Below are 26,815 nucleotides of genomic sequence, written 5' to 3'. Positions count from 1 at the left end.
GACCCCATAAGACCCCATAGGACCCCATAAGACCCCATACATCCCCCATAGAACCCCATTAGACCCTATAGGACCCCATAAGGCCCCATAAGACCCCATGAATCCCCCATAAGCCCCCATAAAAGCCCCGACCCTATAAAAACCCTATAAAAACCCCCTAGGTTGAATACAGCAGCCTGGGCTTCGTGGAGAAGAACCGCGACACCGTGTATGAGGAGCTGCTGGACGTCGTCAGGGCCAGCGGGGTGAGCGCTATTAAGGGCTTTATTAGCGTTATTAGCCCCTTATTAGGGCTAATAGGGTTGGTATTAGGGCTAATAGGGCTGTTATTAGGGGTAATAGGGCGGTTATTAGGGGTAATAGGGCTGTTATTAGGGCTAATAGGGCTGTTATTAGGGGTAATAGGGTTGTTATTAGGGGTATTAGGGCTGTTATTAGCGTTATTAGCCCATTACTAGGGCTAATAGGGCCGCTATTAGGGCTAATAGGGTCGGTATTAGGGCTAATAGAGCCGGTATTAGGGCAAATAGGGCCGCTATTAGGGCTAATAGGGCCGTATTAGGGGATTATTAGGGGTAATAGGGCCATTATTAGGGCTATTAGCCCATTATTAGGGCTAATAGGGCTGTTATTAGGGGTATTAGAGCTGTTATTAGGGGTAATAGGGCTGTATTAGGGCTAATAGGGCTGTTATTAGGGGTAATAGGGCCGGTATTAGGGCTAATAGGGCCGGTATTAGGGGATTATTAGGGGTAATAGGGCCGCTATTAGGGCTAATAGGGCCACTATTAGGGGTATTAGGGCCATTATTAGGGCATTATTAGGGGTTTTGGGGGAGTTATTAGGGTTATTAGCCCATTATTAGGGCTAATAGGGCCGCTATTAGGGGTATTAGGGCCATTATTAGGGCTAATAGGGCCATTATTAGGGCTAATAGGGCTGTTATGAGGGCTAATAGGGCTGTTATTAGGGCTAATAGGGCTGTATTAGGGCTAATAGGGCTGTTATTAGGGGTATTAGAGCTGTTATTAGGGGTAATAGGGCCGGTATTAGGGCTAATAGGGCTGTTATTAGGGGTAATAGGGCCGGTATTAGGGCTAATAGGGCTGTTATTAGGGGTAATAGGGCCGGGTATTAGGGCTAATAGGGCCGTATTAGGGGAATATTAGGGCTAATAGGGCCGTTATTAGGGTTAATAGGGCCATTATTAGGGCTAATAGGGCCGTTATTAGGGATTATTAGGGGTAATAGGGCCAGTATTAGGGCTAATAGGCCTGTTATTAGGGCTAATAGGGTCGGTATTAGGGCTAATAGGGCTGTTATTAGGGGATTATTAGGGGTAATAGGGCCGGGTATTAGGGCTAATAGGGCCGTTATTAGCGTTATTAGCCCGTTATTAGGGCTAATAGGGCTGCTATTTGGGCTAATAGGGCCGGGTATTAGCGTTATGTGTTCATTATTAAGGCTAATAGGGCCGTTATTAGGGATTATTAGGGGTAATAGGGCAGTTATTAGGGGTAATAGGGCCGGTATAAGGGCTAATAGGGCTGTTATTAGGGGATTATTAGGGGTAATAGGGCCGGTATTAGGGATAATAGGGCTGTTATTAGGGGTATCAGGGCTGTTATTAGGGGAAATAGGGCCGTATTAGGGCTAATAGGGCCGGTATTAGGGGATTATTAGGGGTAATAGGGCTGGTATTAGGGCTAATAGGGCCGCTATTAGGGGTAATAGGGCTGTTACTAGGGGATTATTAGGGGTAATAGGGCCAGTATTAGTGTTATTAGCCCCTTATTAGGGCTAATAGGGCCGGTATTAGGGCTAATAGGGCTGTTATTAGGGGTAATAAGGTCGGTATTAGGGCTAATAGGGCTGTTATTAGGGGATTATTAGGGGTTTGGGGGGAGTTATTGGGGTTATTAGGGGATTATTAGGGGTAATAGGGCCATTATTAGCGTTATTAGCCCATTGTTAGGGCTAATAGGGCTGTTATTAGGGTTATTAGGGCTGTTATTAGGGCTAATAGGGCTGTATTAGGGCTAATAGGGCCGGTATTAGGGGATTATTAGGGGTAATAGGGCCGCTATTAGGGCTAATAGGGCCGCTATTAGGGGTATTAGGGCCATTATTAGGGCATTATTAGGGGTTTTGGGGGAGTTATTAGGGTTATTAGCCCATTATTAGGGCTAATAGGGTCGGTATTAGGGCTAATAGGGCCGGTATTAGGGCTATTACCCCCTTATTAGGGTTAATAGGGCTGGTATTAGGGCTTTTAGCCCATTATTAGGGCTAATATGGCCGCTATTAGGGCTAATAGGGCTGTTATTAGGGGTAGTAGGGTTGTTATTAGGGCTACTAGGGCCATTATTAGGGGATTATTAGGGGTAATAGGGCCATGATTAGGGTAATTAGCCCATTATTAGGACTAATAGGGCTGTTATTAGGGTTATTAGGGCGGTTGTTAGGGTTAATAGTGCCAGTATTAGCGTTATTAGCCCATTATTATGGCTAATAGGGCCGGTATTAGGGCTAATAGGGCCGGTATTAGGGGATTATTAGGGCTAATAGGGCCGTTATTAGCGTTATTAGCTTGTTATTAGGGCTAATAGGGCCTTTATTAGGGATTATTAGGGCTAATAGGGTAGTTATTAGCGTTATTAGCCCGTTATTAAGGCTAATAGGGCCGGTATTAGGGGATTATTAGGGGTAATAGGGCTGTTATTTGGGCTAATAGGGCCGTTATTAGCGTTATTAGTTCATTATTAAGGCTAATAGGGCCGTTATTAGGGGATTATTAGGGGTAATAGGGCTGTTATTAGCGTTATTAGCCCGTCATTAGGGCTAATAGGCCTGTTATTAGGGCTAATAGGGCCGCTATTAGGGGTATTAGGGCCGTTATTAGGGCTAATAGGGCTAATTAGAGGCTTTATTAGCAGTATTAGGGTGGTTATTTGGGGTTATTAGGGCTAATAGGGCTGTTATTAGGGCTATTAATTGTTAATTAGGGCTATTAGGGCGGTTATTAGGGCTATTAATTGTTAATTAGGGCGGTTATTAGGGCTAATAGGGCCGCTATTAGAATAATTGGCTAATTATTAGGGCATTTATTAGCAAATTTATTAGTGTATTAATTAGGGTAATTATTAAGGTTCTTATTCGGACATTAGGGCTCTTATTAGGCTAATTATTAGGCTAATTATTACCTAATTGTTAGCCTAATTATTAGGCTATTTGAGTGCTAATTAGGCTAATTATTAGGCTACTTATTGGGCTATTTATTAGGCTAATTATTAGGCTGTTTGAGTGCTAATTAGGCTAATTATTAGGCTACTTATTAGGGCATTTAATTATTTACTAGGGTACTTAATAGTGTGTTCATTAGGGCATTAATTAGGATATTAATTAGTGTATTAATTAGGGCACTTATTAGGGTATTTATTAGGGTATTTATTACATTATTAATTAGATTATTAGGCTAATTATTAGCTAATTTGTCAGGCCGTTTATTAAGCTAATTATTCGGCATTAATTAGCTGATCGGCCCAATTATTAGCCTAATTATCAGCCTAATTATTAGGCTAATTATTAGGCTATTTGAGCACTAATTAGGCTAATTATTCGGCTACTTATTAGGCTACTTATTAGGGCTCTCAACTAATTAACAGGATACTTAATAGTGTGTTCATTAGGGCATTCATTAGGGCCATTAATTAGGGCATTAATTAAGGCCGCCATTTTGTTTCCCCCCCCCCCCCCCCCCTTCCAGGACCCGACCGTCGCCTCCCTCTTCCGGGATGACGATTCGACCAATCAGACGCAGCCTTACAAAATCCCCGTCCGCTCTGCCCGCCCGCCAATCAGAACGCCCGACAGGGAGAACCGCAAGACGGTGGGCCAGCAGGTAAAGGGGGCAATGGGGGGCAATGGGGGGCAATGGGGGGCAATAAGGGGGAATGGGGGGCAGTTATGGGGTCAGGGGGGGCAGTTATGGGGTCAGGGGGGCAGTTATGGGGTCTGGGGGGCAATAGGGGGCAGTTGTGGGGTATGGGGGGGAGTGGGGGGCAATGGGGGGCAATGGGGGGGAATGGGGGGCAGTTATGGGGTCTGGGGGGGCAGTTATGGGGTCTGGGGGCAGTTATGGGGTCTTGGGGGCAGTTATGGGGTATGGGGGGGAATGGGGGGCAATAGGGGGCAGTTATGGGGTCAGGGGGGGCAATAGGGGGCAATAGGGGGCAATAAGGGGGAATGGGGGGCAGTTATGGGGTCTGGGGGTTGATTGGGGGCAGTTATGGGGTCGGGGGGGCAATAGGGGGCAATAAGGGGGAATGGGGGGCAGTTATGGGGTCTGGGGGGCAGTTATGGGGTCTGGGGGGGGGAATGGGGGGCAATGGGGGCAGTTATGGGGTCAGGGGGGGCAATAGGGGGCAATAAGGGGGAATGGGGGGCAGTTATGGGGTCAGGGGGCAGTTATGGGGTCAGGGGGTGGATGGGGGGCAATGGGGGCAGTTATGGGGTCTGGGGGGGCAATAGGGGGCAATGGGGGGCAATAAGGGGGAATGGGGGGCAGTTATGGGGTCTGGGGGGGAATAGGGGTCAATGGGGGCAGTTATGGGGTTTGGGGGGGGCAATAGGGGGCAATAAGGGGGAATGGGGGGCAGTTATGGGGTCGGGGGGGCAGTTGTGGGGTCTGGGGGGGCAGTTATGGGGTCTGGGGGGCAATAGGGGGCAATAGGGGCAGTTATGGGGTTTGGGGGGCAATAGGGGGCAATAAGGGGGAATGGGGGGCAGTTATGGGGTCTAGGGGGCAGTTATGGGGTCTGGGGGGGTAATGGGGGGCAATAGGGGGCAATAAGGGGGAATGGGGGGCAGTTATGGGGTCTGGGGGGGAATAGGGGGCAATGGGGGCAGTTATGGGGTCTGGGGGGGCAATGGGGGGCAATGGGGGGCAATAAGGGGGAATGGGGGGCAGTTATGGGGTCTGGGGGGCAATAGGGGGCAATAAGGGGGAATGGGGGGCAGTTATGGGGTCTGGGGGTAGATGGGGGGCAATAGGGGGCAGTTATGGGGTCTGGGGGAGGAATGGGGGGCAATAAGGGGGAATGGGGGGCAGTTATGGGGTCTGGGGGGCAGTTATGGGGTTTGGGGGCAGTTATGGGGTTAGGGGGTGGATGGGGGGCAATGGGGGGCAGTTATGGGGTCTGGGGGGGATAGGGGGCAGTTATGGGGTCTGGGGGGGGGAATAGGGGGCAATGGGGGGCAATAAGGGGGAATGGGGGGCAGTTATGGGGTCTGGGGGGCAGTTGTGGGGTCTGGGGGGCAATAGGGGGCAGTTGTGGGGTCTGGGGGGGAATGGGGGGCAATAGGGGGCAATAAGGGGGAATGGGGGGCAGTTATGGGGTCTGGGGGGGCAGTTATGGGGTCTGGGGCAGTTATGGGGTCTGGGGGTGGAATGGGGGGCATTGGGGGCAGTTATGGGGTCTGGGGGGTGGATGGGGGGCAATAGGGGGCAGTTATGGGGTATGGGGGGGTAATGGGGGGCAATAAGGGGGAATGGGGGGCAGTTATGGGGTCTGGGGCAGTTATGGGGTCTGGGGGGGCAGTTATGGGGTCAGGGGGGGCAGTTATGGGGCCTGGGGGGCAATAAGGGGGAATGGGGAGCAGTTATGGGGTCAGGGGGGGCAGTTATGGGGTTTGGGGGCAGTTATGGGGTCTGAGGGATGATAGGGGGCAATGGGCAGTTATGGGGCAATGGGGCAGTTATGGGGTCTGGGGGAGGAATGGGGGGCAATAAGGGGGAATGGGGGGCAGTTATGGGGTCTGGGGGGCAGTTATGGGGTCTGGGGGTGGATGGGGGGCAATGGGGGCAGTTATGGGGTCAGGGGGGGCAGTTATGGGGTCTGGGGCGCAGTTATGGGGTCTGGGGGGGAAATGGGGGGCAATAGGGGGCAATAAGGGGGAATGGGGGGCAGTTATGGGGTCAGGGGGGGCAGTTATGGGGTCTGGGGGGGGAATGGGGGGCAATAGGGGCAGTTATGGGGTCTGGGGGTGGATGGGGGGCAATGGGGGCAGTTATGGGGTCTGGGGGGGGAATGGGGGGCAATAGGGGGCAATAAGGGGGAATGGGGGGCAGTTATGGGGTCTGGGGGGGCAGTTATGGGGTCAGGGGGGGAATGGGGAGCAATGGGGGCAGTTATGGGGTCAGGGGGGGCAATAGGGGGCAATAAGGGGGAATGGGGGGCAGTTATGGGGTCTGGGGGCAGTTATGGGGTCAGGGGGGGAATGGGGAGCAATGGGGGCAGTTATGGGGTCAGGGGGGGCAATAGGGGGCAATAAGGGGGAATGGGGGGCAGTTATGGGGTCTGGGGGCAGTTATGGGGTCAAGGGGTTAATAGGGGGCAATGGGGGCAGTTATGGGGTCAGGGGGTGGATGGGGGGCAATGGGGGGCAATGGGGGGCAATAAGGGGGAATGGGGGGCAGTTATGGGGTCTGGGGGGAATAGGGGGCAATGGGGGCAGTTATGGGGTCTGGGGGGCAGTTATGGGGTCTGGGGGTGGATGGGGGGCAATGGGGGCAGTTATGGGGTCTGGGGGTTAATAGGGGGCAATGGGGGGCAATCATGGGGTTTGGGGGGGAATAGGGGGCAATGGGGGGCAGTTAAGGGGTCTGGGGGGGCAGTTATGGGGCAATGGGGCAGTTATGGGGTCTGGGGGGGCAGTTATGGGGTCTGGGGGTGGATAGGGGGCAATAGGGGCAGTTATGGGGTTTGGGGGGCAATAGGGGACAATAGGGGGCAATGGGGGGCAGTTATGGGGTCAGGGGGGGCAGTTATGGGGTCAGGGGGGGGAATGGGGGGCAATAGGGGGCAATAAGGGGGAATGGGGGGCAGTTATGGGGTCTGGGGGGGCAGTTATGGGGTTGGTCCTCCAACCTCGGTCCTCCAACCTTGGTCCTCCAATGTTGGTCCTCCAACCTCGGTCCTCCAACTTCGGCCCTCCAATGTTGGTCCTCCAACGTTGGTCCTCCAATGTTGGTCCTCCAACGTTGGTTCCAACCTCGGTCCTCCAACCTTGGTCCTCCAACCTTGGTCCTCCAACGTTGGTCCTCCAACCTTGGTCCTCCAACCTCGGTCCTCCAACCCTGGTCCTCCAATGTTGGTTCTCCAATGTTGGTCCTCCAACCTCAGTCCTCCAACCTTGGTCCTCCAAAGTTGGTCCTCCAACCTCAGTCCTCCAGTGTTGGTCCTCCAATGTTGGTCCTCCAATGTTGGTCCTCCAACCTTGGTCCTCCAACCTTGGTCCTCCAATGTTGGTCCTCCAACCTTGGTCCTCCAACCTTGGTCCTCCAATGTTGGTCCTCCAAAGTTGGTCCTCCAACCTCAGTCCTCCAGTGTTGGTCCTCCAATGTTGGTCCTCCAATGTTGGTCCTCCAACCTCGGTCCTCCAAAGTTGGTCCTCCAATGTTGGTCCTCCAACCTCGGTCCTCCAACCTCGGTCCTCCAATGTTGGTCCTCCAATGTTGGTCTTCCAACGTTGGTCCTCCAACCTCGGTCCTCCAAACTTGGTCCTCCAATGTTGGTCCTCCAACCTCGGTCCTCCAATGTTGGTCCTCCAATTTTGGTCCTCCAATTTTGGTCCTCCAATGTTGGTCCTCCAATGTTGGTCCTCCAACCTCGGTCCTCCAATGTTGGTCCTCCAACCTCGGTCCTCCAATGTTGGTCCTCCAACCTCGGTCCTCCAATGTTGGTCCTCCAACCTCGGTCCTCCAATGTTGGTCCTCCAACCTCGGTCCTTCAACCCTGGTCCTCCAACCTCGGTCCTCCAACCTTGGTCCTCCAACCTCGGTCCTCCAATGCCGCTCTGTTGCCATCCCAGAATCCTTCAGTGCTTTATGGGGTTTTCCCCCCACAGTTCCGGGGTTCCCTGCGGCTGCTGATGGAAACCCTCAACGCCACCACGCCGCATTACGTGCGCTGCATCAAACCCAACGAGCAGCGACAGCCCTTCCGGTAACGGGGCCGATGGGGCGCTATGGGGTTTTACGGGGGCTTATGGGGTCTTATGGGTTTCTATGGGGTCCTATGGGGTCCTATAGGGTCTTATGGGGTCCTATGGGGTCTTATGGGGTCCTATGGGATCTATGAGGTCTTATGGGGTCTTACGGGGTCCTATAGGGTCCTATGGGCTCCTATGGGGTCCTATGGGGTTCTATGGGGTCCTATGAGGTCTTATGGGGTTCTATGGCATCTTATAGGGTCCTATTAGGCCTTATGAGGTGCTATAGGGCTCTATGGGGTCTTACAGAGTCCTATGGGGTCTTATGAGGTTTTATGGGGTCTTATGGGGTCTTATGGGGTTTTATGGGGTCTTATGGTGTGCTGTTGGGCTCTATGGGGTCCTTATGGGGTCCTATAGGGTCTTATGGGCTTCTGTGGGGTCGTATGGGGTCTTTATGGGGTCCTATGGGGTCCTTTCAGGTCCTATGGGGCCTTATGGGGTCCTGTGCGATCTTATGGGGTCCTATGGGGTTTTATGGGGTTCTATTGGGTCCTGTGGGGTCTTTTGGGGTCCTATGGTGTCCTATGGGGTCCTATGGGGTTTTATGGGGTCTTATGGGGTCCTATGGGGTCTTATGGGGTCCTGTGGGGTCTTATGGGGTCATATGGGGTTCTATGGGGTCTTATGGGGTCTTAGGGGGTCTTATGGGGTTCTATAGGGTCTTATGGGCTTGTATGGGTTCTTATGGGGTCTTAGGGGTCTTATGGGGTCCTATGGGGTTTTATGGGGTTCTGTGGAGTCCTATGGGGTCCTATAGGTTCTTAAGGGCTTCTGTGGGGTCCTATGGGGTCTTTATGGGGTCTTATGGAGTCCTATGGGGTCCTATGGGGTCCTATGGGGTCTTATGGGGTCTTATGGGGTCCTATGGGGTCTTATGGGGTTTTATGGGGTCTTATGAGGTCCTATGGGGTTCTATGGGGTCTTATGGGGCCCTATGGGGTCCTATAGGGTCCTATGGGGTTTTATGGGGTCTTACACGGTCCTATGGGCTTCTATGGGGTCTTATGGGGTGTTATGGGGTGCTATGGGGTCTTATGGGGTTTTATGGGGTCTTATGGGGTCCTATGGGGTCCTATGGGGTTTTATGGGGTCTTATGGGGTCCTTATGGGGTGCTATTGGGCTCTATGGGGTCCTTATGGGGTCCTATGGGTTCCTATGGGGTCCTATGGGGCCCAATAGGATTTTTCCCCCCCTTCCAGGACCTTTCAGGTCCTCCAGCTTCGGGTCCTTGCAGGTTCGACCCCCATCGGGCCGTGCAACAACTGAGGGCTTGTGGGGTTTTGGAGACGGTCCGCATCAGCGCCGCAGGCTTTCCTTCCAGGTTGGGCCTTTCCCCTTCCAGGACCTTTCTGACCCCATCTTTCCCCTTCCAGGACCTTTTTGACCCTTTTCCCACCCCGTATTTCCCCTTCCAGGCCCATTCTATCCCATCTTTCCCCTTCCAGGACCTTTTTGACCCTTTTCCCACCCCATCTTTCCCCTTCCAGGACCTTTCTGACCCTTTTCCCACCCCATCTTTCCCCTTCCAGGACCTTTCTGACCCTTTTCCCACCCCATCTTCCCCTTCCAGGACCTTTTTGACCCTTTTCCCCCCCCGTATTTCCCCTTCCAGGCCCTTTCCAACCCCATCTTTCCCCTTCCAGGACCTTTCTGACCCTTTTCCCACCCCATCTTTCCCCTTCCAGGACCTTTCTGACCCTTTTCCCACCCCATCTTTCCCCTTCCAGGACCTTTTTGACCCTTTTCCCACCCCATCTTTCCCCTTCCAGGACCTTTTTGACCCTTTTCCCACCCCATCTTTCCCCTTCCAGGACCTTTCTGACCCTTTTCCCACCCCATCTTTCCCCTTCCAGGACCTTTCCAACCCATCTTTCCCCTTCCAGGACCTTTCTGACCCTTTTCCCACCCCATCTTTCCCCTTCCAGGACCTTTCTGACCCTTTTCCCACCCCATCTTTCCCCTTCCAGGACCTTTCTGACCCTTTTCCCACCCCGTATTTCCCCTTCCAGGCCCTTTCCCACCCCATCTTTCCCCTTCCAGGACCTTTCCAACCCATCTTTCCCCTTCCAGGACCTTTTTGACCCTTTTCCCACCCCATCTTTCCCCTTCCAGGACCTTTCTGACCCTTTTCCCAACCCATCTTTCCCCTTCCAGGACCTTTCTGACCCTTTTCCCACCCCATCTTTCCCCTTCCAGGACCTTTCCAACCCAATTTTCCCCTTCCAGGACCTTTCTGACCCTTTTCCCACCCCATCTTTCCCCTTCCAGGACCTTTTTGACCCTTTTCCCCCCCCATATTTTCCCTTCCAGGACCTTTCCAACCCATCTTTCCCCTTCCAGGACCTTTTTGACCCTTTTCCCACCCCATCTTTCCCCTTCCAGGACCTTTTTGACCCTTTTCCCACCCCGTATTTCCCCTTCCAGGCCCTTTCCATCCCCATCTTTCCCCTTCCAGGACCTTTCTGACCCTTTTCCCACCCCATCTTCCCCCTTCCAGGACCTTTTTGACCCTTTTCCCACCCCATCTTTCCCCTTCCAGGACCTTTCTGACCCTTTTCCCACCCCATCTTTCCCCTTCCAGGACCTTTCTGACCCTTTTCCCACCCCATCTTCCCCTTCCAGGACCTTTTTGACCCTTTTCCCCCCCCGTATTTCCCCTTCCAGGACCTTTCCAACCCATCTTTCCCCTTCCAGGACCTTTTTGACCCTTTTCCCACCCCATCTTTCCCCTTCCAGGACCTTTCTGACCCTTTTCCCACCCCATCTTTCCCCTTCCAGGACCTTTCTGACCCTTTTCCCACCCCATCTTTCCCCTTCCAGGACCTTTCCAACCCAATTTTCCCCTTCCAGGACCTTTCTGACCCTTTTCCCACCCCATCTTTCCCTTCCAGGACCTTTTCTGACCCTTTTCCACCCCATCTTTCCCCTTCCAGGACCTTTTCTGACCCATTTCCACCACCATTTTTCCCCTTCCAGGACCTTTTCTGACCCTTTTCCCACCCCATTCTTTCCCCTTCCAGGACCTTTCTGACCCTTTTCCCACCCCATCTTTCCCCTTCCAGGACCTTTCTGACCCTTTTCCCACCCTGTTTTTTCCCCTTCCAGGACCTTTTTGACCCTTTTCCACCCCATCTTTCCCCTTCCAGGACCTTTTTGACCCTTTTCCCACCCCATCTTTCCCCTTCCAGGACCTTTTTGACCCTTTTCCCACCCCATCTTTCCCCTTCCAGGACCTTTCTGACCCTTTTCCCACCCAATCTTTCCCCTTCCAGGACCTTTCTGACCCTTTTCCCACCCCATCTTCCCCTTCCAGGACCTTTTTGACCCTTTTCCCCCCCCCGTATTTCCCCTTCCAGGCCCTTTCCAACCCCATTCTTTCCCCTTCCAGGACCTTTCTGACCCTTTCTCCCACCCCATCTTTCCCCTTCCAGGACCTTTCTGACCTTTTCCCACCCTGTTTTTCCCCTTCCAGGACCTTTTTGACCCTTTTCCACCCCATCTTTCCCCTTCCAGGACCTTTCTGACCCTTTTCCCACCCCATCTTTCCCCTTCCAGGACCTTTCTGACCCTTTTCCCACCCCATCTTTCCCCTTCCAGGCCCTTTCCAACCCATCTTTCCCCTTCCAGGACCTTTTTGACCCTTTTCCCCCCCCGTATTTCCCCTTCCAGGCCCTTTCCATCCCCATTTATTCACCTTCCAGGACCTTTCTGTTCCAGATGCTCCTATCAGGACTTCCTGACCTCGTTACCGAGTCTTAATTAAGAAGCCCGACCCCGTTAAGAAGGACCCCAAATTAATCTGCCAGGACCTGTTGCAGGACCTCATTAAGGTGAGTCGTTAGGCTCATTAGCGATCTGCCAGGACCTGTTGGAGGACCTCATTGGAGGACCTCATTAGCCCCATTGGAGGACCTCATTAATTAGAGTCATTAGGCTCATTAGCGACCTGCCAGGACCTGTTGGAGGACCTCATTGGAGGACCTCATTGGAGGACCTCATTAATTAGAGTCATTAAGCTCATTAGCGACCTGCCAGGACCTGTTGGAGGACCTCATTGGAGGACCTCATTAGCCCATTGGAGGACCTCATTAATTAGAGTCATTAGGCTCATTAGCGACCTGCTAGGACCTGTTGGAGGACCTCATTGGAGGACCTCATTAATTAGTCATTAGGCTCATTAGTGACCTGTCAGGACCTGTTGGAGGACCTCATTGGAGGACCTCATTAGCCCCATTGGAGGACCTCATTAATTAGAGTCATTAGGCTCATTAGCAACCTGCTAGGACCTGTTGGAGGACCTCATTGGAGGACCTCATTAATTAGTCATTAGGCTCATTAGTGACCTGTCAGGACCTGTTGGAGGACCTCATTGGAGGACCTCATTAGCCCCATTGGAGGACCTCATTAATTAGAGTCATTAGGCTTATTAGCGACCTGCCAGGACCTGTTGGAGGACCTCATTGGAGGACCTCATTAATTAGTCATTAGGCTCATTAGTGACCTGCCAGGACCTGTTGGAGGACCTCATTGGAGGACCTCATTAAGTAGGTTCATTAGTGAGCTGCCAGGACCTATTGGAGGACCTCATTAGGCTCATTAGTGGCCTAATTGGAGGACCTCATTAATTAGAGTCATTAGGCTCATTAGCGACCTGCCAGGACCTGTTGGAGGACCTCATTAAGCAGAGTCATTAGGCTCATTAGCGACCTGCCAGGTCCTGTTGGAGGACCTCATTGGAGGACCTCATGGAGGACCTCATTGGAGGACCTCAATAGCTCTCCCCCCCCCCCCCACCCCCCCCCCCCCCCCCCCCCCACCACACCCCCCCCCCAGCCCCACCCCCCACCCCCCCCCCGCACCCCTCCCCCTCCCCCCATTGGAGGACCTCATTAATTAGAGTCATTAAGCTCATTAGCGACCTGCCAGGACCTGTTGGAGGACCTCATTGGAGGACCTCATTAATTAGAGTCATTAGGCTCATTAGCGACCTGCCAGGACCTGTTGGAGGACCTCATTGGAGGACCTCATTAATTAGAGTCGTTAGGTTCATTAGCGACCTGCCAGGACCTGTTGGAGGACCTCATTAGGCTCATTAGTGGCCTAATTGGAGGACCTCATTAATTAGAGTCATTAGGCTCATTAGCGACCTGCCAGGACCTGTTGGAGGACCTCATTGGAGGACCTCATTAATTAGAGTCATTAGGCTCATTAGCGACCTGCCAGGACCTGCTGGAGGACCTCATTGGAGGACCTCATTAAGCAGAGTCATTAAGCTCATTAGCGACCTGCCAGGACCTGTTGGAGGACCTCATTGGAGGACCTCATTAATTAGAGTCATTAGGCTCATTAGCGACCTGCCAGGACCTGTTGGAGGACCTCATTGGAGGACCTCATTAATTAGAGTCATTAGGCTCATTAGCGACCTGCCAGGACCTGTTGGAGGACCTCATTGGAGGACCTCATTAAGCAGAGTCATTAGGCTCATTAGCGACCTGCCAGGACCTGTTGGAGGACCTCATTGGAGGACCTCATTAGCCCCATTGGAGGACCTCATTAATTAGAGTCATTAGGCTCATTAGTGACCTGCCAGGACCTGTTGGAGGACCTCATTGGAGGACCTCATTAAGCAGAGTCATTAGGCTCATATTAGCGACCTGCCAGGACCTGTTGGAGGACCTCATTGGAGGACCTCATTAAGTAGGTTCATTAGTGAGCTGCCAGGACCTATTGGAGGACCTCATTAGGCTCATTAATGACCTCATTGGAGGACCTCATTAAGTAGAGTCATTAGGCTCATTAGTGACCTGCCAGGACCTGTTGGAGGACCTCATTGGAGGACCTCATTGGAGGACCTCATTAGCCCCTGGAGGACCTCATTAATTAGAGTCATTAGGCTCATTAGCGACCTGCCAGGACCTGTTGGAGGACCTCATTGGAGGACCTCATTGGAGGACTTCATTGGAGGACCTCATTGGAGGACCTCATTAGCCCCATTGGAGGACCTCATTAATTAGAGTCAATAAGCCATAGCGACCTTCCAGACCTGTCCCTGAGGCTTTAGACTGTTAATGAGCCCTTCCTTGTTCCGTTTCCCTTCCAGGACCCGGAGCACTTCCGGTTAGGCCGCACCAAACTCTTCTTCCGGTCCTCCCAAGTCGCCTATTTAGAGAAGCTGCGGGCAGAGCGGCTCCTGGCGGCCGCCATTTTGATTCAGGCCACCTACAGGGGGTGGCTTCAGGCGGCGTCACTTCCGGCGGAAGCGGCTGGCGGCCGCCATCTTGCAGCGTCACATCCGGGGCTTTTTGGCGCGCAGGTGGGACCGGAATCTGAGGAGGGAGGGGGGTGAATGGGCGCTAATGAGGGTTTTAATTAATGAGGGGCCTGGCATCTGCATAATGATACTCATTAGGTTCTAATGAGAGGCTCTAATTAATGCAGGGTCCTGGCAGCTGCATAATGAGGCTCATTAAGTTCTAATGAGAGGCTCTAATTAATGCAGGTCCTTGCAGCTGCATAATGAGGCTCATTAGCCTGTAATAATTGGCTCTAATTAACACAGGGTCCTGGCAAGCTGCAAATGAGCTCTCATTAGCCTCTAATAATTGGGTCTAATTAAGGCAGGGTCCTGGCAGCTGCATAATGAGGCTCATTAGCCTCTAATAAAAGGCTCTAATTAATGCAAGGTCCTTGCAGCTGCATAATGAGCCTCATTAAGTTTAATGAGAGGCTCTAATTAATGCAGGGTCCTGGCAGCTGCATAATGAGGCTCATTAGGCTCTAATAATTGGTTCTAATTAACACAGGGTCCTGGCAGCTGCATAATGAGGCTCATTAGGTTCTAATGAGAGGCTCTAATTAATGCAAGGTCCTGGCAGCTGCATAATGAGGCTCATTAAGTTCTAATGAGGGGCTCTAATTAATGCAGGGTCCTGGCAGCTGCATAATGAGACTCATTAGGTTCTAATGAGAGGCTCTAATTAATGCAGGGTCCTGGCAGCTGCATAATGAGGCTCATTAGCCTCTAATAATAAGCTCTAATTAATGCAAGGTCCTGGCAGCTGCATAATGAGGCTCATTAAGTTCTAATAATAGGCTCTAATTAACGCAGGGTCCTGGCAGCTGCATAATGAGGCTCATTAGTCTCTAATAATTAGCTCTAATTAACACAGGGTCATGGCAGATAGAGAAAATAACTTCTAATAGGCTCTAATAGGATCTCATTAACGCAGCTCATTAATTAACTGCTCTAATAGCCTTTAATAACGAACCAAGGCAATGAATTGCGTCAATTAGGGCTCATTAATGACCGCTAATTAGCAATTAAATCGGCGTTTGCTCACCCACCCCATTGAAATCAACAGCCCGGCCTCCTAAATCTCACCCTTAATTAGCACAGCTTGTTAATTAGCTGCTCTAATAACGACGCAAGGCAGGGAATGGACCCAATTAGCGTTGATTACCGGCTAATTAATGGCTAATTAAGGTGCAATTTCCCCTCCTCTAGGCGCTACCAGGAGCTGCGGGCGGCCGCCATTAAAGATCCAGGCCTTCGTTAGGGGCGCCTTAATTAGGAGGAATTACCAACAGGTGAGGCTTCGTTAGCGCCTGCGTTAACGAGCGCCGCGCGGCCCCATAGGAAACCATAGGGACCATAGGAACCCATAGGACCCCATAGGACCCCATATGAACCCATAGGAACCCATAAGACCCCGTAGGACCCATAGAAACCGCATAAGGCCCCATAGGACCCCATAGAATCCTATAGGACCCCATAAGACCCCATAGGACCCCAGCAACACCATAAGACCCCATAGGGCCCCATAGAACCCCATAGGATCCCATAAAGACCCCATAGGACCCCATAGGAACTCATATGACCGAATAGGACCCCATAGGAACCCTATAGGGCCCATAAACCCCATAGAAACCCCATAGAACCTAATAGGGCCCCCATAGAACCTTATAGGGCACCATAGAACCCAATAGGGCCCCATAGAACCCTATAGGGCCCCATAGAAACCCCATAGAACCCAATAGGGCCCCATAGAACCCAATAGGACCCCATAGATCCTAACTGGGCCCCATAGAACTCTATAGGGCCCCAAAGAACCCATTAGGGCCCCATAGGACCCCATAAAATGCCATAGAACCCCCATAGAACTTAATACCGCCCCATAGAGCCCTATAGGGCCCCATAGAACTCTTATAGAACCCTATAGGGCCCCATAGAACCCAATAGGACCCCATAGAACCTTACAGGGCCCCATAGAAACCCCATAGAAACTGATGGGGCCCCATAGAACCCAATAGGACCCCATAGATCCTAATAAAGCCCCATAGAAACCCCATAGAACCCAATAGGGCTCCATAGAACCCTATAGTGCCCCATAGAACCCAATAGGGCCCCATAGAACCCCATCGAACCCAATAGGACCCCATAAATCCCCCATAGAACCCTATAGGGCCCCATAGAACCCCATAGAAACCAATAGGACCCCATAAATCTACCATAGAACCCAATAGGGCCCCATAGAACCCCATAGAACCCCATAGGGCCCCATAGAATCCAATAGGACCCCTTAGAACTCCATAGGGCTCCATAGGATCCCATAGAACCCAATAGGACCCCATAGAGCCCCATAGGGCCCCATAGAACCTCATAGGACCCCATAGAATCCAATAGAGCCCCATAGAACCCCACAGAACCCCATAGGGCCCCATAGGATCTCATAGAACCCCAAAGAGCCCCATAGAACCCCATAGGACCCCATAGGACCCAATAGGACCCCATAGAATCTAATAGGGCCCCATAGAACCCAATAGGCCCCCATAGAACCCAATAGGCCCCCATAGAACCTAATAAAGCCCCATAGAAACCCCATAGAACCCCATAGAACCCAATAGAGCCCCATAGAACCCCATAGAACCCAATAGGGCCCCATAGAACCCCATAGAACCCCAAAGAGCCCCATATGACCCCATAGAACCCAATAGGGTCCCATAGAACTCAATAGGGCCCAATGGAACTCAATAGGGCCCCATAGAACCCCATAGAACCCAATAGGACCCCATAGAACCCCATAGGGCACCATGGAACCCCATAGAGCCCCATAGAATCCCAATGGGACCCCATAGAACCCCATAGAACCCAATAGGACCCCATAGAAACATATAGGGCCCCATGGAACCCCATAGAGCCCCATAGAATCCCAATAGGACCCCATAGAACCCCATAGAACCCAATAGGACCCCATAGAACCCCATAGGGCCCCATGGAACCCCATAGAGCCCCATAGAATCCCAATGGGACCCCATAGAACCCCATAGAACCCAATAGGACCCCATAGAAACCTATAGGGCCCCATAGAAACCCCATAGAACCCCATAGAGCCCCATAGAATCCCAATAGGACCCCATAGAACCCCATAGAACCCAATAGGACCCCATAGAAACCTATAGGGCCCCATAGAAACCCCATAGAACCCCATAGAAACCCCATAGAATCTAATAGGGCCCCATAGAACCCTATAGGGCCCCATAGAACCCAATAAGGCCCCATAGAAACCCATAGAGCCCCATAGAATCCAATAGGGCTCCATAGAACCCCATAGAACCCAATAGGATCCCATAGAACCCCATAGGGCCCCATAGAACCCCATAGAGCCCCATAGAGTCCTATAGAGTCGTATAGGGCCCCATAGAACCCCCATAGAACCTTATAGGGCCCCACAGAACCCAATAGGGCCCCATAGAACCTAATAGGGCCCCATAGAACCCTATAGGACCCCATAGAACCTAATAGGGCCCCATAGAACCCTGTAGGGCCCCATAGAACCCCTTAGGACCCCATAGAACGCAATAGAGCCCCATAGAACCCCATAGGACCCCATGGAACCTTATAGGGCCCCATAGAAACGCCATAGAACCCTATAGGGCTCCATAGATCCTTATAGGGCCCCATAGAACCCCATAGAGCCCCACAGAGTTCTATAGAGTCCTATAGGGCCCCATAGAACCCCCATAGAACCTTATAGGGCCCCACAGAACCCAATAGGGCCCCATAGAACCCTATAGGGCACCACAGAACCCTATAGGACCCCATAGAACCTAATAGGACCCCATAGAACCCAATAGGACCCCATAGAACCTTATAGGGCCCCATAGAACCCAATAGGACCCCATAGAACCCAATAGAGCCCCATAGAACCCAATAGGCCCCATAGAACCCAATAGGCCCCATAGAACCCAATAGGGCCCCATAAATCCCCCATAATCCCTCTCACCCCTCCACTTCCCGCCTTTTCCTCCCCCCGCCGCCATTTTGGCAGGCCCGGGGCCGAGCGCAGCGCCGTCACCATCCAACGTCACTTCCGGGGTTTTGCGGCCCGTTTCCGGTACCGGCGCCTCCGCGCGGCCGCCATCACGTTGCAATGCTTTTACCGGCGGCGGGTGGCGCTGCGGCGGCTGGAGGAGCTGCGATCCCAGCGGGGATCGACGGGCGGCGCCGAGCGGCTGGGAGCCGGCATGGAGCAGAAGGTGGTGCAGCTGCAGCGCAGGATCCACCAGCAGGTGGCGCTACCACGGGGTTCTATGGGCTGCTATGGGGGTTCTATGGGGTTCTATGGGGGATTTATGGGGTCCTATAGGGTTCTATGGGATCCTATAGGGTTCTATGGGGTTTCTATGGGGTCTTATGGGGGATTTATGGGGTTCCATGGGGTCCTATAAGGTTCTATGGAGTCCTATGGGGTTCTATGGGGGATTTATGGGGTTCTATGGGGTCCTATGGGGTTCTATGGGGTCCTATGGGGTTCTATAGGGTTCTATGGGGGATTTATGGGGTCCTATGGGGGATTTATGGGGTCCTATGGGGGTCTATGGGGTTTCTATGGGGTTCTATAGGGCCCTATGGGGTTTTTATGGGGTCTTATGGGGTCCTATGGGGTTCTATGGGGGTCTATGGGGGATTCATGGGGTTCTATGGGGTTCTGTGGGGTGCTATGGGGGTTCTATGGGGTTCTATGGGGTCTTATGGGGTCTTATGGGGTTCTATGGGGGTCTATGGGGGATTTATGGGGTTCTATGGGCTCCTATGGGGTTCTATGGGGGATTTATGGGGTCCCATGGGGTTCTATGGGGGATTTATGGGGTTCTAAGGGGGATTTATGGGGTTCTATGGGGTGCTATGGGGGTCTATGGGGCGCTATGGGGGATGCAGGGGTTTCTATGGGGTTTCTATGGGGTCCTATGGGGTTCTATGGGATTCCATGGGGTGCTATGGGGTGTTATGGGGTTCTATAGGGGATTTATGGGTTCCTATGGGGTCCTATGGGGGATTTATGGGGTCCTATAGGGTTCTAAGGGGTCCTATAGGGTTCTATGGGGTTCTATGGGGTCTTATGGGGTCCTATGGGGTCCTATAGGGTTCTATGGGGGATTTATGGGGTTCTATGGGGTTCTATGGGGGATTTATGGGGTCCTATGGGGTCCTGTAAGGTTCTATGTGGTCCTATGGGGGATTTATGGGGTCCTATGGGGTCCTATAGGGTTCTATGGGGGATTTATGGGGTCCTATGGGGTTCTATGGGGTCTGTGGGGGTCTATGGGGGATTTATGGGGTTCTATGGGGTCCTATGGGGTTCTATGGGGTTTCTGTAGGGTTCTATTGGGGCCTATGGGGTTTTTATGGGGTCTTATGGGGTCCTATGGGGGATTTATGGGGTCCTATGGGGTTCTATAGGGTTCTATGGGGGATTTATGGGGTTCTATGGGGTTTTATGGGGCCCTATGGGGTTCTATGGGGTCCTATGGGGTTCTATGGGCTTCTATGGGGGATTTATGGGGTTCTATGGGGTTCTATGTGGGTCTATGGGGTCTTATGGGGTTCTATGGGGGTCTATGGGGGATTTATGGGGTTCTATGGGCTCCTATGGGGTTCTATGGGGGATTTATGGGGTCCTATGGGGGTCTATGGGGGTCTATGGGGGATTTATGGGGTTCTATGGGGATCTATGGGGCCCTATGGGGTTCTATTGGGGTCTATCAGGGTCCTATAGGGTTCTATGGGGTCCTATGGGGTTCTATGTTCCTCTATGGGGTCCTATGGGGTTCTATGGGGGTCTATGGGGTTCTATGGGGGATTTATGGGGTCCTATGGGGGATTTATAGGGTTCTATGGGGTCCTATGGGGTGCTATGAAGGATTTATGGGGTTCTATGGCGGCCTATGGGGTTCTATGGGGGTTCTATGGGGTCTTATGGGGGATTTATGGGGCATTTATGGGGTCCTATGGGGGATTTATGGGGCTCTATGGGGTCCTATGGGGTTTTATGGGGTCCTATGGAGGATTTATGGGGTTCTATGGGGTATTATGGGGGATTTATAGGGTCCTATGGGGTTCTATGGGGTTCTATGAGGCCCTATGGGGTTCTATGAGGGATTTATGGGGTTTTATGGGGTTCTATGGGGTCCTATGGGGATCTATGGGGGATTTATGGGGTTCCATGGGGTGCTATGGGGCTTCTATGGGGTCCTGTGGGGATCTATGGGGGATTTATGGGGTTCTATGGGGTGCTATGGGGTTTCTATAGGGTTCTATGGGGGATTTATGGGGTTCTATGGGGTCCTATAAGGTTCTGTGGGGTCCTATGGGGTTCTGTGGGGGATTTATGGGGTCCTATGGGGTTCTGTGGAGTTCTATGGGGGTTCTATGGGGTCCTAGGGGGTCTTATGGGGTTCTAGGGGGTCTTATGGGGTTCTATGGGGGTCTATGGGGAATTTATGGGGTTCTATGGGCTCCTATGGGGTTCTATGGGGGATTTATGGGGTCCTATGGGGGTCTATGGGGGATTTATGGGGTTCTATGGGGTCCTATGGGGTTTTATGGGGATCTATGGGGAATTTATGGGGTTCTATGGGCTCCTATGGGGTTCTATGGGGGATTTATGGGGTCCTATGGGGGTCTATGGGGGATTTATGGGGTTCTATGGGGTCCTATGGGGTTTTATGGGGATCTATGGGGGATTTATGGGGTCCTATGGGGGTCTATGGGGGTTCTATGGGGGGATTTATGGGGTTTTATGGGGTTCTATGGGGTCCTATGGGGTGCTATGGGGGTCTATGGGGTTCTATGGGGTCCTATGGGGTTCTATGGGGTTTCTATGGGGGGATTTATGGGGTTCTATGGGGTTTTATGGGGTTCTATGGGGTCCTATGGGGTGCTATGGGGGATTTATGGGGTCCTATGGGCTTCTATAGGGCCCTATAGGGGATGTAGGGGGTCCTATGGGGTTTCTATGGTGTTTCTGTGTGGTCCTATGGGGTCCTGTGGGATCCTATGGGGTCTTATGGGGTTCTAAGGGGGATTAATGGGGTTTTATGGGGTTCTATGGGGGATTTATGGGGTCCTATGGGGTCCTATAAGGTTCTATGGGGTCCTATGGGGGATTTATGGGGTTCTATGGGGTTCTATGGGGGATTTATGGGGTCCTATGGAGTCCTATGGGGTTCTATGGGGTTCTATGGGGTCCTATGGGGTTCTGTGGGGGATTTATGGGGTTCTATGGGGTTCTGTGGAGTTCTATGGGGGATTTATGGGGTTCTATGGGGTTCTGTGGAGTTCTATGGGGGATTTATGGGGTTCTATGGGGTTTCTATGGGGCCCTATTGGGTTCTATGGGGGATTTATTGGGTCCTATGGGGTTCTGTGGGGTTCTATGGGGGATTTATGGGGTTGTATGGGGTCCTATAGGGTTCTATGGGGCTCTATGAGGGATTTATGGGGTTCTATGGGGTTTCTGTGGGGCCCTATGGGGTTTCTATGGGGTCCTATTGGGTTCTATGGGGTTCTAAGGGCGATTTATGGGGTCCTATGGGGTCCTATGGGGTCCTATGGGTTCCTATGGGGTTCTATGGGGATCTATGGGGTTCTATAGGGGATTAATGGGGTCTTATGGGGTTCTATGGGGTGCTATGGGATCTTATGGGGTTCTATGGGGTCCTATGGGGTCTTATGGGGTCTTACGGGGTCTTATGGGGTTCTATGGGGTCTTATGGGTATTGTGGGGTCTTATGGGGTTCTGTGGGGTCCTATGGTGTCCTATAGGGTCCTATGAGGTGTAATGGGGTCTTATGGGCTTCTATGGGGTCTTATGGGGTCTTATGGGGTCTTGTGGGGCCCTATGGGGTTCTATGGGGTTCTATGGTGTTCTAGGGGGTTCTATGGGGCTCTATGGGGTTCTATGGGGTCCTATGGGATCCTATGGGGTCTTATTGTGTTCTATGGGGTTTTATGGGGTCTTATAGGATCTTTTAGGGTGTTATGGGGTCTTATGTGGTTCTGTGGGGTCTTATGGGGTCTTATGGGGTCCTATGGGGTCTTATGGGGTCCTATGGGGTCCTATGGTGCCCTATGGTGCCCTATGGGGTCCTATGGGGTTCTATGGGGTCCTATGGGGCCCTATGGCATTCTATGGGGTCTTATGGTGCCCTATAGGGTCCTATGTGGTCCCATGGGGTCTTATGGGGTCTTATGGGGTTCTATAGGGTCCTATGGGATCCTATGGGGTCCCATGGGGTCTTATGGGTCGTATGGGCTCCTATGTTGTCCTATGGGGTTTTATGGGGTCTTATAGGATCTTTTAGAGTCTTATGGGTTCCTATGGGGTCTTATGGGGTCTTATGGGGTTCTGTGGGGCCCTATGTTGTCCTATGGGCTCCTATGGGGTCCTATGGGGTTTTATGGGGTCTAATGGGTCTTATGGGGTCTTATGGGGTCCTATGGGGTTCTATGGGATTCTATGGGGTTCCACGGGGTCCAATGCGGTTGTATGGGGTCTATGGGGCCCTATGGGGTCTTATGGGGTTCTATGGGGTCTTATGGGGTCCTATGGGGCCCTATGGGATCCTATGGGGTTTTATGGGGTCTTATGGGGTTGTATGGGCCTTTATGGGGTTCTATGGGGTTCTATGGGGCCTTTTGGGATCCTATGGGGTCTTATGGGGTCTTATAGTGTCTTATAGGATCTTATGGGGTCCTATGGGATCTTATGGGTCCTATGGGCTCCTATGGGGTCCTATGGGGCCCTATGGCGTCCTATGGGTTCCTATGGGGTCATATGGGGTTCTATGGGGTCTTATGTGGTTCTATAGGGGATTAATGGGGTCTCATGGGGTCCTATGGGGTTTTATGGAGTCCTATGGGGTCCTGTGGGGTCCTATGGGGTCTTATGGGGTCTTATGGGGTCCTATGGTCTCCTATGGGCTCCTATGGGGCCCTATGGGGTCTTATGGGGTCTAATGGGGTCTTATGGGGTTCTATGGGATCTTATGGGATTCTACGGGGTCCTGTAGGTCCCTATGGGGTTCTATGGGGTGCTATGGGTCGCTATGGGTCCCTATGGGGTTTATGGGGTTTTCCTTATGGGGCCGTCTATGGGGTGGCAGGACAGATCCCACAAAGCCCTGCAGGACGAGGTGGCCGGGCTGCAAAAGGAACTTTGGGGTCGGGGACGGCGCCTGCAAACCCTACAAGAGGAAATGGGGCGCCTGCGAAAGGTAGGGGGGGCAGTGACCCCATAAGGACCCCATAGGAAACCCTATAGGGAACCGCGACCCCATAGAGCCGGCCTTGACCCTATAAAGCCAATGCTGACCCTATAAACGCGTCCAATCCATCCCTGACCCTATAAGCCCAACCTTGACCCCATAAACCCAACCTTGACCCCATATACCTTACATTGACCCTATAAACCCAACTTTGACCCTATAAACCCAACCTTGACCCTTTAAAGCCAACGGTGACCCTATAAACCCAACCTTGACCCCATAACCCAACCTTGACCCTATAACCCCAACCTTGACCCCATAACCCAACCTTGACCCCATAACCCAACCTTGACCCCATAACCCAACCTTGACCCCATAGACTTTGCATTGACCCCATAACCCCAACCTTGACCCTATAACCCCAATCTTGACCCCATAACCCCAACCTTGACCCCATAACCCAACCTTGACCCTATAAACCCAACCTTGATCCCATAGACTTTGCATTGACCCTATAAAGCCAACCTTGACCCTATAAAGCCAACCTTGACCCTATAAAGCCAACCCTGACCCTATAAACCCAACCTTGACCCTATAAACCCAACCTTGACCCTATAAAGCCAACCCTGACCCTATAAACCCATCCATGACCCCATAGACTTTGCATTGACCCTATAACCCCAACCTTGACCCCATAACCCAACCTTGACCCTATAAACCCATCCAACCCATCCCTGACCCCATAAACCCAACTGCGACCCTATAAACCCAACCTTGACCCTATAAACCCAACCTTGACCCCATAGACTTTGCATTGACCCCATAACCCAACCTTGACCCCATAACCCCAACCTTGACCCCATAGACTTTGCATTGACCCCATAACCCCAACCTTGACCCCATAACCCAACCTTGACCCTATAACCCCAATCTTGACCCTATAAACCCATCCTTGACCCCATAACCCAACCTTGACCCCATAACCCAACCTTGACCCCATAACCCAACCTTGACCCCATAACCCCAACCTTGACCCTATAAACCCAACCTTGACCCCATAACCCAACCTTGACCCTATAAACCCTATAAGCTGCCCCTGACCCTATAAGCTGCCCCTGACCCTATAAGCTGCCCCTGACCCTATAAGCTGACCCTATAAGCAGCCCTTGACCCTATAAGCCACCCCTGACCCTATAAGCTGACCCTATAAGCTGCCCCTGACCCTATAAGCTGACCCTATAAGCTGCTCCTGACCCTATAAGCTGACCCTATAAGCTGCCCCTGACCCTATAAGCTGACCCTATAAGCTGCCCCTGACCCTATAAGCTGACCCTATAAGCTGACCCTGACCCTATAAGCTGCCCCTGACCCTATAAGCTGCTCCTGACCCTATAAGCCGCCCCTGACCCTATAAGCTGCCCCTGACCCTATAAGCTGACCCTATAAGCTGCTCCTGACCCTATAAGCTGACCCTATAAGCTGCCCCTGCCCCTACAAGGCGATGCTGACCTATAAGCTGCCGCCGACCCCATAAGTGTGGGGCGGCCCTATAAGGCGGCCATGTTTGACCCCATAAGCGGGCGCAGCAGCTGGAGGAGGAGAACGCGGCCCTAAAGAGGGAGCTGCAACTGGGGGCAGGTAGGGGGTTATGGGGTCGCTTATGGGGTCGGTTATGGGGTCAGGGGGGTTATGGGGTCGGGTATGGGGTTATGGGGTCGGTTATGGGGTCAGTTATGGGGTTATGGGGTCGGTTATGAGGTTATGGGGTCGCTTATGGGGTTATGGGGTCGGTTATGGGGTCAGTTATGGGGTTATAGGGTCAGGTATGGGGTTATGGGGTCAGGTATGGGGTCAGGGGGTTATGGGGTCGGTTATGGGGTTGGTTATGGGGTTATGGGGTTATGGGGTCACTTATGGGGTTATGGGATCGCTTATAGGATCAGGTGTGGGGTTATGGGGTCGGTTATGGGGTTATGGGTTATGGGGTCGGTTATGGGGTCACTTATGGGGTCGGGTATGGGGTTATGGGGTCGCTTATAGGGTCAGTTATGGGGTTATGGGGTCGCTTATGGGTTATGGGGTTGCTTATAGGGTCGGTTATAGGGTTATGGGGTCAGGGGGGTTATGGGGTCGGTTATGGGGTCAGTTATGGGGTTATGGGGTTATGGGCTTATGGGGTCGGTTATGGGGTTGGTTATGGGGTCAGTTATAGGGTCAGGGGGGTTATGGGGTCACTTATGGGGTTATGGGGTTGCTTATAGGGTCAGTTACGGGGTTATGGGGTTATGAGATTGGTTATGGGGTCAGAGGGATTATAGGGTCGGTTATGGGGTCAGTTATGGGGTTATGGGGTCGGTTATAGGGTCGGTTATGGGGTTATGGGGTCGGTTATGGGGTTATGGGGGTTATAGGGTTGGTTATGGGGTTATGGGCTCAGTTATGGGGTCAGGTATGGGGTTATGGGGTTATGGGGTCGGTTATGGGGTCGGGTATGGGGTCAGTTATAGGGTCAGGGGGTTATAGGGTCAGTTATGGGGTTATGGGGTCGGTTATAGGGTCGGTTATGGGGTTATGGGGTCGGTTATGGGGTCACTTATGGGGTTATGGGGTCGGTTATTTGGTCGGGGGGTTATAGGGTCAGGTATGGGGTTATGGGGGCAGTTATGGGGTCAGGTATGGGGTTATGGGGTCGGTTATGGGGTTATGGGGTCAGTTATAGGGTTATGGGGTCAGTTATGGGGTTATGGGGTCGGTTATGGGGTCAATTGTGGGGTTATGGGGTTATGGGGTCGCCTGTGGGGTCAGTTATAGGGTTATGGGGTCACATATGGGGTTATGGGGTAATGGGGTCGGTTATAGGGTCAGTTATGGGGTTATAGGGTCAGTTATGGGGTTATGGAGTCGGTTATAGGGTCAGTTTTAGGGTCAGGGGGTTATAGGGTCAGTTATAGGGTGAGGTATGGGGTCATGGGGTCGGTTATGGGGTCGGTTATGGGGTTATGGGGTCGGTTATAGGGTCAGGTATGGGGTTATGGGGTTATGGGGTCACTTATGGGGTCGGGTGTTGGATTATAGGGTCGGTTATGGGGTCAGAGGTTATAGGGTCGGTTATGGGGTTATGGGGTCGGGTATGGGGTCGGTTATAGGGTCAGTTATGGGGTTATGGGGTTGGTTATGGGGTCAGAGGGTTATAGGGTCAGTTATAGGGTCAGT

The 26,815-nt window shown here is 52.3% G+C and overlaps 1 protein-coding gene and 3 long non-coding RNA genes across 8 annotated transcripts in view; 1 reads left to right on the top strand and 3 right to left on the bottom strand.

Moving 5' to 3' along the window:
* LOC125686997 (unconventional myosin-Vb-like) overlaps positions 1-26,815 on the top strand; it is a 90,037-nt gene that overhangs the window by 25,911 nt on the left and 37,311 nt on the right. The window contains 10 exon segments of the mRNA XM_048931708.1: positions 162-245; positions 3,767-3,901; positions 7,909-8,006; positions 9,291-9,377; positions 11,774-11,798; positions 11,800-11,886; positions 14,157-14,294; positions 14,296-14,369; positions 18,330-18,625; positions 23,501-23,611. Of these exon segments, the coding sequence (XP_048787665.1) occupies positions 162-245; positions 3,767-3,901; positions 7,909-8,006; positions 9,291-9,377; positions 11,774-11,798; positions 11,800-11,886; positions 14,157-14,294; positions 14,296-14,369; positions 18,330-18,625; positions 23,501-23,611 (1,135 nt within the window).
* LOC125686578 (uncharacterized) lies at positions 6,850-7,897 on the bottom strand. 3 transcript variants are annotated; one of them, XR_007373841.1, is made up of 4 exons: positions 7,474-7,897; positions 7,278-7,375; positions 7,082-7,123; positions 6,916-6,943 (listed from the first exon to the last, which is right to left on the bottom strand). It is a non-coding gene; the product is annotated as an uncharacterized LOC125686578 (long non-coding RNA). The 3 variants fall into 3 exon arrangements; XR_007373840.1 differs by lacking the exon at positions 7,082-7,123 and having other exon boundaries at positions 6,850-6,971; XR_007373839.1 differs by lacking the exon at positions 6,916-6,943 and having other exon boundaries at positions 6,998-7,123.
* Positions 12,991-14,081, bottom strand: LOC125686580 (uncharacterized). Of its 2 annotated transcripts, XR_007373845.1 has the most exons (5): positions 14,024-14,081; positions 13,746-13,908; positions 13,352-13,583; positions 13,170-13,282; positions 12,991-13,079 (listed from the first exon to the last, which is right to left on the bottom strand). It is a non-coding gene; the product is annotated as an uncharacterized LOC125686580 (long non-coding RNA). The 2 variants fall into 2 exon arrangements; XR_007373846.1 differs by lacking the exon at positions 13,746-13,908 and having other exon boundaries at positions 13,352-13,605; positions 13,929-14,075.
* Positions 24,061-25,165, bottom strand: LOC125686579 (uncharacterized). 2 transcript variants are annotated; one of them, XR_007373844.1, is made up of 3 exons: positions 24,670-25,165; positions 24,611-24,630; positions 24,061-24,127 (listed from the first exon to the last, which is right to left on the bottom strand). It is a non-coding gene; the product is annotated as an uncharacterized LOC125686579 (long non-coding RNA). The 2 variants fall into 2 exon arrangements; XR_007373842.1 differs by lacking the exon at positions 24,611-24,630 and adding an exon at positions 24,435-24,454.

Source organism: Lagopus muta, chromosome Z (genome assembly GCF_023343835.1).
Source record: "Lagopus muta isolate bLagMut1 chromosome Z, bLagMut1 primary, whole genome shotgun sequence".
In the NCBI taxonomy this organism is placed as follows: Eukaryota; Metazoa; Chordata; class Aves; order Galliformes; family Phasianidae; genus Lagopus; species Lagopus muta.
This window is presented reverse-complemented; position numbering and strand designations above follow the sequence as displayed.